Below are 12,104 nucleotides of genomic sequence, written 5' to 3' on the forward strand. Positions count from 1 at the left end.
TACCAACAATACTTATACCAACGTATAGCTCGACGGAATCCTCAGGACACTCACGGAATTATTCCGTTTTTCCTAGAAAACACAATAGAAATTTCAGGAATAATTGAATAATTCCAATAGGAATCTATTTCGAATAATGTCGTAATACGTACTTTAATAAACTCTTAAAATCACGTTTGACATTTGCTTGACAGTTGATGTTGCTCCACGCTTCAAAACGAAGAGAGAAAAAGATATATAGCGGAATCTGACAAAGATGCATAGAGATCAGTTGTAGCAACATTATTTATTTCTTCTCAGTTGGGAAGCCTGGATCTGCAAACGAAACTTCGATTCGCAAAAGGGGCATGATTTGCATAAACTGAGCACATCATGGCTGTTTTCCAGTTAGGACATAGAGACGTTACACTGTTTTCCACTGTAAGTTTGTTTTCTGTACCTGCACGAGGATTGTACTAAAACTGAACTGAATTGAACTAGTGCAATCCAGAACTGACGGGTGTAAGCGTGCAGGCAAGGAAAAACATTTTAGTGCAAGATAAAAATGGCGTCCCATATTGTTTACATGGAAGTACTAGATTCGTGTGATAAAAATGAATGCAATTCCATTAAAAAGAATTCTTAAAAATAATAATGACACAAAATGTTTTTATATGTAGACTTGCTATTATTTATATATATTTATCATTTTATTACTCATAAATTCTTGAATAATTATTTAGAAGACGCCCCTCACCTTCAATTTTAATAAAATTATGCTCATTTGTCGCATAAAACGAAAGAATCTGACAGTAAAATCGTACCTAGGCCCGCAAATCGAGATATTAAGCATTAAAGTTGACGACATTGTGGTTAGGAAATTTGTCACACCGACTTAATGCAACGTTATGTACACGTATTTTAGTCTGTATTTATTTAAAATCGTTACTTCTTCCGATTTTAATGAAATTAGGCTCATTCGATGCATTTTTATTCAAAACGAAAGCCTGCTCTGTTCTTGCTATGTGCGAAAAGTTGTAAACCCTTAAACGATAAAAGGAAAACGGTTTACAAAATCTCATGTAATGATTGCGACGCATCTTACGTCGGGCAGACGGGCAGAAAATTAAAAACTAGAATTGCGGAACACCGTAACCATATTAGATACAAAACTTCTGCCCGCTCCGTTATCACCGAGCATAGACTTCTTCATGATCATGACTTTCAATGGGACGATGTTCAAATCCTGGATGAAGAACCTTCTTACAGAAAGCGGCTAATCTCTGAAATGTTGCATATTAAAAAACAAAAAAATAGTCTGAATCTACAAACTGACACCGAAAGTCTCCACAAAGCGTATATACCGATCATAAACAAAGTATGACTTTCGATTTTGTCGGCCCGTCTCCTCTCCTCTCTCAGTGCGTTGTTCCGTTTAAGCGAGCGGTCACGTCGTGAGCGACACCGACATGTCCGGCTCTGGTATGTGCAGTATTGCCGGTGTGTTATGGCTTACACATGGTTCACCTTTGCATGTGCGGGGGATCATTTTGATTCGTTCGGGTTTGCTGGTGAGTTTGCGATTTTATCGTGATAGCGGCGTTTCTAATTGTTAAAGTCTGTTTTTTCTTACAAGTTCTTTTTCGGTCTTATCTAGCGATCTGGCTTTGATAATGGACATCTTGATTGCTCAATCGTATTCTTGAGATCCATCTGAATTTTACTTCTTTACGTTTTATGTTAATTGCGACATGAATTGTTTTTTACTGATTTTTTACTTATCGTTTATTTTATCGCGCTTTACATCTGAAGAGGGCTCAATCTCGTAGCCGAAACTTGTTATATATATTTTTATATTTTTATACATTTTTATACATTTACACATTTATATGCGCCGTTCCGTATCTGTTCATATATCGTCGCCTAATAATTTTAACTAATTAAATGTTTTTTAACCTACTGACTCTTCTTTCGCCGTTTATTTGTTTGTTTATTTACGATTTAAATATTAATTAATAAACGAACATTAATATATCGCTGTAGAAGCAAGTTGCATAGTAAAACTTATGCACATGTAGCCATAAAGGATGAAAATGAAATCGCAGTACATGCTTTCATGGCGATATTTTGCAGCTGACAGATTTCCTAATCTCAATAGTCAACTTAAACGCTCAAGATTTGTTCGCGTCGCATATTGCAACATGCTTCAACATGTTCCTACCATAACTCCTACCCATTCTAACGAGCGCGTTTAAGTAAGTAGGAGCTACGATTGGAAGAAGTAGGAGCAGATTGGAACATGCGACGCGAACAAACCTTTAATATTTCGGTTCGTAGGTCTAGGCATATGTATTTTACTGCCAGATTCTTTCGTTTCATGCAAAAACGCGCCGAATAAGCATAATTTCACTGAAATTGATGGTAAGGGTATCTTCTAAAAAAAATTACCAATTCTTGCACTATTTGTACAAGATCTGTTTTCTGTGGCTGAATTAGTGTACACTAGTACTTGTACTGCTTGTACAAGTACTAGTGTACACTAATTCCAGACCTAGTACAGCCAGTACAGTGAACTCGTGCACTGAGTTCTAGGGGTCAATTCTGTATCTTCAAACAAAGTGAAAATTACAAAAGTAAACAAATTTACTAGGTGTTGACCAATGAAATTATCAGTATTCTAGTAAATTCGCTCACTTTTGTAATTTTCACCTCGTTTCAAGATACAGAATCGATTCTCTGGGCGCTTATTACATTCTTTAGACGAAGTGAAAATTACAAAAATGAGCAAACTCATTAAATGTTAACTAATGAAGTTATAAATATTCTAGTAAATTTGATCACTTTTGTAATTTTCACCTCGTTTCCATAAGAACCGTAATAAATCCTCTGTTGCACTAGAACAAAAAATACCGTTGCTGACACTATTTTGGGAACAGAAAACGTTTTAGTGTACACTTTTTGAACTAGTACAACCAGTGCAGGAATAGAAAACAAATCTTGTGTAAAGTACTTGTTGGAACGCAGTTTAGTTTCATAATGTTACACCAGAATGCATTGCAGTCTTCCATTGTATTCTTATAATTATATCTAGCGTATCAATAATAGATTTATAATTTTTGTTTAGATTTAAGTTATAATTTTTTTAGAATTGGCGATTTTTGAAGGTTTTATTGCAAAATAAATACGGCTACTAAATAACTTTTTGAAAAGTTAGTAACATTGATATATTTTAAAGTGTTTTTCAACAACATACACAGGTGACACTGTAGCCTTGTTTCCACCGAGGGTTTAAATCGGATCAGAATGTAAGAACCAACCAATTACAGTCGAGCATTCCTCTGTTGTTCGACTGTAACAGAGGAATATTCGATTATAATTGGTTGGTTCTTACATTCTGATCCGGATTAAACCCTCGATGGAAACTAGGCCACTGTGTCTTAGATCGAAATCAGACTATGCATTGAAAATTGAGATTAAAGATTAAAAGATTAAAAGATTAAGATTGGGAAGAATTTGGGGGGATTCATTAATTTCAGAATTATTGTGTGAATCCGATAATTTCATCGGCTCTCAATTTATGTCTGAAAAATTAATTATATACTTTCAATTTTATTGAATGTATATTAAATCATTAGTTCAACATCTTACCGCGATCTATAAGGCGCTGATTTCAATGAGTTTAGTTTGAAAATGGTAGATCCTATCAATCGTTTGTTTAAAGATTAAAAATTGATTTCATCAATAAGATTTTCACAAAGAAATTTTGGCCCTTTTCTGATTAGTCAAACTTTAATCTTTTAATCTTCAATCTCATTCTTTAATGCATAGTCTGATTCCGGCCTTATACAAAGTGTTTCAACTATGACACAGTGTTAAAAGTGGGGAACACTCTTGCATAATGCTTAACACATGAGGCATAAGAAATTAAACTAACTAGAGTTCTTTATTTCATAGAAAAGAAGGAAACGGAGGATTTCGATTAGTACATGTTCTTATGCATTACATGTTATGCATTAGCCTGGAACTTTATACGGGCAACAGCGCTTTAATACCAAACGCTGATTGGTGAAAAACAGGTAATGGAGGTAAATTTTACTCCCACAACTGACTTTTCACCAATCAGTGTTCGGTGTCAAAGCGCAGTTGCCCGTATGAGGATATGGGCTTATACAAGAGTTTGCTCCCTGCTTAAAGGCTGCAGCACAGACTTTTGCATAACGCAAATGCATAGTGCATAAGCAAATCAACTAATCAGAATCTTTTCTTTTCTCCCATTTCATAAAAACAAGAATTTCGATTGGTTGATTATGCATTATGCTTCATGTAAGAGTCTGTGCTGCGGCCATATTACTGCTCGACACAATAAAAAGCTAAGAGTATATTCATATAAACTTGCATAGTCGCATAAACATATGCATAACGAAAATTATCGTAAGCTCGTAACTTTTTAATTAAATTAGAAATAAATCTGCTCTCGTAATAATAATTAGCTATTAAGCACTGACTAGTGTATGGACTATTATTAAATATATTAGGCTGTTCGGAAAGTAATTTCGTTTTTTCTTATGAAAATGAAAGACGATTTTCAATCAGACGCGTTTCAAATGATCATGAACAGTCGAATTCGATAAATTTAATCTCTCAGCGATCTCACGAGTTGTTATTCGTCGGTTTGCATCAATTAATGCCTTTATTGTGTCTTCATTAGCTTCAACTGGCCTTCCAGAACGTGGTGCATCTTCAACATCAAAATTGCCGGATCGAAATTTTGCAAACCAGTTTTGGCACTAGCAATACATCTTCTCCATATACATCGGATAATTTTTTTCTTGCTTGAACAGCATTTTTACCTTTTCGATAGTAAAAAAGTAAAATATGCCGAAAATGCTGCTTTTCACTTTCATATTTGATAGCACGCACGCACGCGCGCACGCACGCAAATGCATACTTTATTACGAGAATACTATTGTAATAGTATACAAATCGTATACAAATATAACAGTCTACACAATATAGCGTCTCCGAAAAAATTTTATTTAATTTTTTAGTAAAACTTAATTTTATTAACCCTTTGTCCTACTTTTCTCTTACAAATTAAAAAAATTAAGTTTTGTCAGGACGATATTCCACGGTTCTCCGTGATGCTCATGTTTGACCTAATTTCCTTACCACAAGTCTTCACACGATATTATAGGCGAAAGAGTTAATTATATTTTATATTTGGGAAGGAGATCCAGCTAATCTAACCTAACCTGCAATTTTAACTTACTGAAGGCAGCCATATTTCTGGTTGGAAATCGACGCATGCGCACTAAAAATTGGAGATTACATAAAAAGTTAAGTTTACTATATGTACTTATACTGTATCTATGGTCAGAATGCGTATTCAACTCATAACTGAGTTACAACGTCACAAGTGAGGATTATCTGAGAATCGTGATCGAATGTAAATGGAAAGCAATTGTTTTGTTCCAATTCGTGCACATTGCTACACTTTGTGCATTTCTGTGTACGTTTGTGTTAAGTAATTGGAAAGCATCTAATGTTACCTTAGAAATAAAAATAGCGAGATAATCTCGCGAGATTCTTTTTGTTTTTATCACAATGACAATAAACAACGAGAATGAATAGCTTAGGTTTAAATCTAATTTTAAGAATGGGTTGTATATGCACTAAAGAAATTATTACGATAAACTCGAGGAAATATAAAGTTTGTGAACACCTCGGAGATGGGCAAGTATATATTAAACAACACACACGATTATTTGTTAAAATATGCTTACTTATAATCACATGATTTATTGCATACATGTTTTATAATAGTGTGTACATAAAATTATTAAACAATTATATCTAAACTTATTTAATACAAGAAAAACAAGATTTTCTTTACGCAAAACAATATTTACAATATCTTGTAACTTTTATAGAAAAATTAATAAGTATAAAAATGTGTGATAACTAGTAGCACAAATAAGATTTACATTATGTTTCTAGTGGATTTAGCACAGTACTTTTAGTTGAAGATATCGTCACACATAAAAAGTATGCTATTAAGAAAATTATTTGTCATGGACCAGAAGATCAGCAATTAGCAACAAAAGAGGTTGAATATTATAAATTGATAAAACATCCAAATGTTATAGAATGTTTAGATTCATCTTGCAAAGGTACTGCAGATCCAATTGTGAATACAACAAGTGAAATATTAATAGTTTTACCATATTATCATGTAAGTAATTATGATTTTTAAAAAGTATATTATTTTAAATGTAATATATTTTATAATAGACCAATTTATTGTAATTTTAGAAAGGAACATTAGCTAATGATTTGGAACGACGAGCAAAGAATTGTGATTATATGAATCCTATAGATATTCTCAGCATATTTTTACAGATATGTGAAGGCGTAAAAGCATTTCATGAAACTAAACCAGAACCTCTTGCTCATAGAGATTTAAAAACTGCAAATATAGTGCTTAATGATGTTGGAGTACCTATTATTATGGACTTGGGTATATTAAATTTTATTATGGACTTGGTTAGGTGGCATGAGTGAAAGCATGTGTGTTTGAAAAGAGATGAAACACTTTTAATGTTTTCAGGATAATAAATTATGTAGGTAAGATGATTATGAATAAATCAGATTGATAGGAGGATATAGAGGTAGAGAAAGTATAGGAGAAGTAAGCTATAAAGTAGAAAGGTAGAATAGGGATATTAAAGGAATCGATAATAGAGAAGATTAAGATTATAATAGAGAAAGATGAAGATAGCGAGAAGACATAAGTAAGGCAAGTAAAGAAATTAATTATATTAGAAAAGGACAAGAAGGCAGTATCTTAAAATCATAACATAAAAAAAGAACTTAAAACGTAAAACTTAAGGAGTAAGTGTATCGACTAATCATGAGCTTTTTAGAATACTGTTACCTAAGTTTTAAGTTTCAAGCTGTAAAAAATTGACCAAATCACAATCAAATGGAAGAAAAATAATCGACTATGATTGATCAATTTCTTAAGGTTTTAAATTCAAGGAGATACATACATCTAAGGTAGGTAAAGGAAAATTAATTTTTCAATTTTTGCATTTTTTTTATAATATGAAATTGTAAGCTTATTTTCCTAAAATTACAGTCGAAATTTAATAAAAATTCAAAAATAAATAACTTATAACGTTATAAATTATTAAATATTAAAAGTTATAATTTAAAAAATATAAAGTTAGCATTATAAATGACTAATATAAATTAAATAGTGTTGAATCAAGATTCATTATAGATGAATCAGTCCATGAGATAAAGCCTTTTGGAGCCAAATATAAGATATTGGTATGCAATAAGATTTATTTATTCACATATCTTAGTCAAATAAATCATACGATTTAATGTCACTCAAACGCAATCATTGAACTTCCCGGTGCACAATGATAATTAAAACATCGTTAACTACATAATTACATAATAATGCACTACAAAAATTAATAGTCTATGTTAAAAATCGTAAAGATAAATATATAGTTAGATCTTGATCTTATATGATTTTCGTTAAGAGTAAAATTGACATGTCGTCAAGGATCAAAACATATGATTGATTTGATTGATTTGACTAATTAAGATATGTGAATAAATAAATCTTATTGCACACCAATATCTTGTGTTTGTCTCCAAAAGGTTTTATCTCATGGATTCATCTATAATGGACCTTGATTTAACATTATTTGATTAGTAATTTATAATGTTATAACTTTTTCTTTTTAAACTATAATTTTAATATAATTTATATTATATTACATTATAAGTTTTTATTTTTGCAAATTTCGAGTGTAACTTTAGAAAAATAATCTTAAGATTTTATATTATAAAAAAATTCAAAAATTCAGAAATTAATTTTTTTTACCTACTTTAGATGTATGTATCCTCTTGAGTCTGAAGCCGTAAGAAATTGATCAATCATAGTCGAGTATTTTTCTTACATTTGATTGTGATCATTTAGAGTATTAATTTTACGTCAATTTTCTTGTTCTCTCATTCTCCTTATTCTTGTTCTTGTTTTATTCCGATAAAAAATTTTTTATGCATGAATATGTATAAACATTCATAAATATTCATAAACATGTATAATCATATATGAAATATGTCATACATCCCTCTTTCTTTTGTAAAATTACTTTTTAGTATAATATAATAGAAATAATAATAGTAATGTGAAAACATAAAAAATAATAAAGATATCATTTTCGCATTGTTCGTTTTAGAAAAAAACAAGTTTACAAAAATGTAAAAAAAATTGTTTATATATAATTATGCATAATTTTATATATAATTATGTACATAAGTAATTTTTTTATATTTTTTCTTGATTTTTTTCTAAAACAAATAGTGTAAAAATTACCCTCTTAATTATTTTTTACGTGTTCACATTACTATTGTTATTTATATTATATTATACTTAAAAAGTGATTTTACAAAAGAAAGAGAAATGTATGAACATGTATGGACATACAAAGGTCGTTTGAAAAGTTTTGAGCCTCAACATAAAAATGGCATTACCGTCAAAAACCGTCTGGTACTACAATTGTATATATTTTGCAAGATACCTGTGAAAATTGTAGCCAAATTTTGGATGCTTTGTTGAAAATCTCCGATCTTAACTTTGAGCTTAGGAAACAGGAAGAAGTTGTTGAGGATCAAGTCTGGTAGATACGGTGGGTAGTTAATTGCAAACTGCAATTCGTAAATTTTTGTTATCGTCGATATTCGATTTTTTCCATTTTTACAAAAACACTAACATTGACTGACACAAATGACTGACAAACAACAACTAAACGTTCAAAATAGCTACAATTTTCACAGGTATCTTACAAAACATGTACATTCAAGGACTTCGATTCTTTTCTTCGGAAATTTTCACAAACTGAGAAATAACTACTTTTCTACATTAATGTTCATAGCCCATGCGCGATTAATGACATGACTAAGGCTGTAGTCAAAATCTCGTTACAAATGTTTTGAAGCATTTGATAGATCAATTAGAAGAATGAATTTTACAAACTGGTTAAAAAACGCTTCAAAATTTGCAGCATCGCGTTGACCGTACCCTAAACCTTACGTTCGCTTACAACTAAATTTGACGAAATAACCTGAATTTTTGAAAGTTTTAAAAAAGTAATCGAGGGAAAAAAATCGAAGTTCTTGGGTGTACGATTGTGATACCAGAATGATTTTGACGAGTAATGCTATTTTCATATTGAGGCTCAAAACTTTTCAATCGAATCTCGTATTTCATATATGATTATACATGTTTATGAATATTTATGTACCTATGTTTATGCATATTTATACATATTCATGCATGAAAAATTTTTTACCAGGATATGTAATTGGTTATTCGCATGCGTATATATACTCGTACATGCGTATATGTATTCCAGGGAATGGAAAGTTACTTTTTAAAAGTAACAAGTTACAGTTACTCGTTACTGAGTAGGAAAAGTAACAAGTTATCGTTACTAGTTATTACGATTTTTAAAAGTAACTTGTTACAATTGCTTGAGAAAGTAACTTTTTGTTACTTTTTTTTAAATCGATGACCGCCAATCACAGCGAACAGGCTTAGGAGCTTCTCTAGTCTCAAGCGCTATGCACTGTAAAAAATTGTTGTGTAAAATTACAACTATTATACTGGATAATTTTGAGACCCATTGTAATAGTTGAAAACGTCCACACGTTCATAAATTTGCAATATGCAAATAAAAATAATTTTTTGGTTTGTAACTAAGCAGATTGCGGAAGTGTAACTACAATGTATATGTGTAATTACAGGAACGATAATATGACAATACATTTCGCACTATATATTATTGTACATTTAACAGCAATACGCGAAAAATTTCTGTTATATTATGTAATATTACTAAAATTTGGATAATTACAGAAAATATTCAAAATATCCTGTTATTTATATAATTTTCAATATGAAATAAGATATATATTTACACAATAAAAGCAAATTTACATAATTTTTGTGGAACATTACATAATTTACATAATTTCTAAAAATTGCATGATTTTTTTTATATTTACAAGACTAATTATGTAATCTATTTTTACATCTATTATATGTGCAAATTTACGAAATTTTTTTACAGTGTAAATAGCTTGTGTCGTATCGTGTCCAATCATGTGCAAAGTAACGATAAAAGTAACTGTAAAATTCGTTACCGTTACCAAAAAGATGTAACTTTGTTACCGTTACAGTTATTAAAGAAAAAAAATAACGCAGTTGTCAGTAACGTTACCAAAAAAATAATTTGTAACTATAACTTCGTTACACAAGAGAATTACTTCCATTCCCTAGTATGTATTACACATAAAAGAAAGCATCAAATTATCTTAAGGAGATATAGCGGCACTCAAATTCTATGATTTCAAAGCGCTTTTTATCTGTTGATTTTATGTGAATGTGGCAATAGAGACATTTGTTCAGAAGAAGTACAACATATCTCAAAACGGACCAATTTGATCGGGGTTATTTTTCCATATAAAAGGATGTGCTGGATCCTTTACTGCGGAACGGATCAGTGCGATCAATTATAACTCTGCAGTCATTATTCTATTTTCTTTTTTGCGATTGTGATTGGTTTCGCTGTTCCGTTCTGCTGTGAATTTCCTCTCGTGGGACGCCAGTCTAAGATAGGATATGTACATTAGCCTAATATTTCATGTGTCGTACGACAAAAATTTCAAGTTTGTTGATTGACTGCAGGACAGAAAGATCCTAGAACCTCTCTATTTTATTACAGCCAATTAACAAGCTTAAAAAACGTCATCGTAATCTATGACACATGAAATATCAGCCAAAGAATGTGCGATAAATGGAGCAGAAACACATTGCAATATGGGTAAAGTAAGAAAACAAGACAGGATATATATAAGCAGAGGAAACTAATTTGAAAATAAAAAGTAGAAAGTTAATGGTGAATAGGAACGATAAATATACAGTATTTAGATAACGTGCCCTTGATTAATTATGGCAATGACAATGAAAATAGGAAGAGGCTAAGAAAAGGAAGAAGAGTTGGATACAAAGTAAGGCGAGGAGACGTGGGTTAACATGCCAAACAAAGATAAATTAGAAAAAGAGGGAGGGGGGACAAAAATTTTAAAAAGAAAGATATAGAAAAAACGGAGGAATTGCAAAGATTGACAAAAGTTTAAACAACCGTGTAGGGGGCAATGGGTTGAAAGGACAAAGAAAATGAAAGGGAAGGTACGGAGGGTGGTCCCAGAAGTACCCGATCTAACAAAGAAAACACAAAAAATTTGGGAAAAAATATCTTTATTTCTTAACATAGTCTCCTTTTAGCTCGATACACTTTTCCCAGCGATGTTCAATAGCTTCGATGGCCTGTTTATAGTAAGAACCGTTGAACTCCTCAAAATAGCCATTAACCGCAGACTCCACCTCTTCATTGTTGGTAAATCTTCTACCACCGAGCCATTTTTTCAAGTTTGGAAAGAGAAAATAATCCGAGGGGGCTAAATCTGGCGAATAGGGTGCGTGGGGAAGCAATTCGAACTTTAACTCAACATCCTCTCGACGCTGTTTTTGTTCGATTGTGAGCAAGCGCGGCATCCACCTTGCACACAGCTTTCTCATCTCCAAATTTTCAGCCAATATGCGATGTACAGCACTTTTTGAAATGTTTACCATGTCTGCTAGCTCGCGCACTTTCAGTCGACGGTCACCCAATACCATTTTGTGGATTTTCTTCACCATTTCTAGAATGGCCACCTCACTTGGTCGACCACTGCGATGTTCGTCTTCGCAGCTCGTACGGTCTCGTTTAAATTGGGTCTGCCATCCAATATTTTACTGTTGTAAACGAAAGAGCAGACTCCTCCAGAGTAGAATTCAGCTCGGCTTTGATATTGGTTGGGCTAAGACCTTTCAAATGAAAGTATTGTATCACATAACGATGACCAATTTTTTCCATCTTTGCAAATTCACCGAGATCGTTCACTATTGATGGCTGCCAAACAAATACTGAACAACGTAGCGTCTTCAAACTTCATAGTTAAGCTTTAGAAAGTTGGTGCTTTCCCCTACAGTGATTTTTTTT

General features: G+C 31.9%; 1 protein-coding gene across 1 annotated transcript in view; it reads left to right on the plus strand.

Annotated features, from left to right (window-relative positions):
- The first annotated feature begins 5,390 nt into the window (after window positions 1-5,390).
- LOC108751518 (serine/threonine-protein kinase 16) overlaps window positions 5,391-12,104 on the plus strand; it is a 13,364-nt gene continuing 6,650 nt past the window's right edge. Inside the window, exons 1-3 of the mRNA XM_018491753.1 lie at window positions 5,391-5,712; window positions 5,977-6,211; window positions 6,292-6,496. Coding sequence (XP_018347255.1) covers window positions 5,603-5,712; window positions 5,977-6,211; window positions 6,292-6,496 — 550 coding nt within the window. The 5' untranslated portion in view covers window positions 5,391-5,602. The remainder of the gene's footprint in view (window positions 5,713-5,976; window positions 6,212-6,291; window positions 6,497-12,104) is intronic.

The sequence above is a fragment of the Trachymyrmex septentrionalis genome, unplaced genomic scaffold, assembly GCF_001594115.1.
Source record: "Trachymyrmex septentrionalis isolate Tsep2-gDNA-1 unplaced genomic scaffold, Tsep1.0 scaffold48, whole genome shotgun sequence".
Lineage (NCBI taxonomy): Eukaryota > Metazoa > Arthropoda > Insecta > Hymenoptera > Formicidae > Trachymyrmex > Trachymyrmex septentrionalis.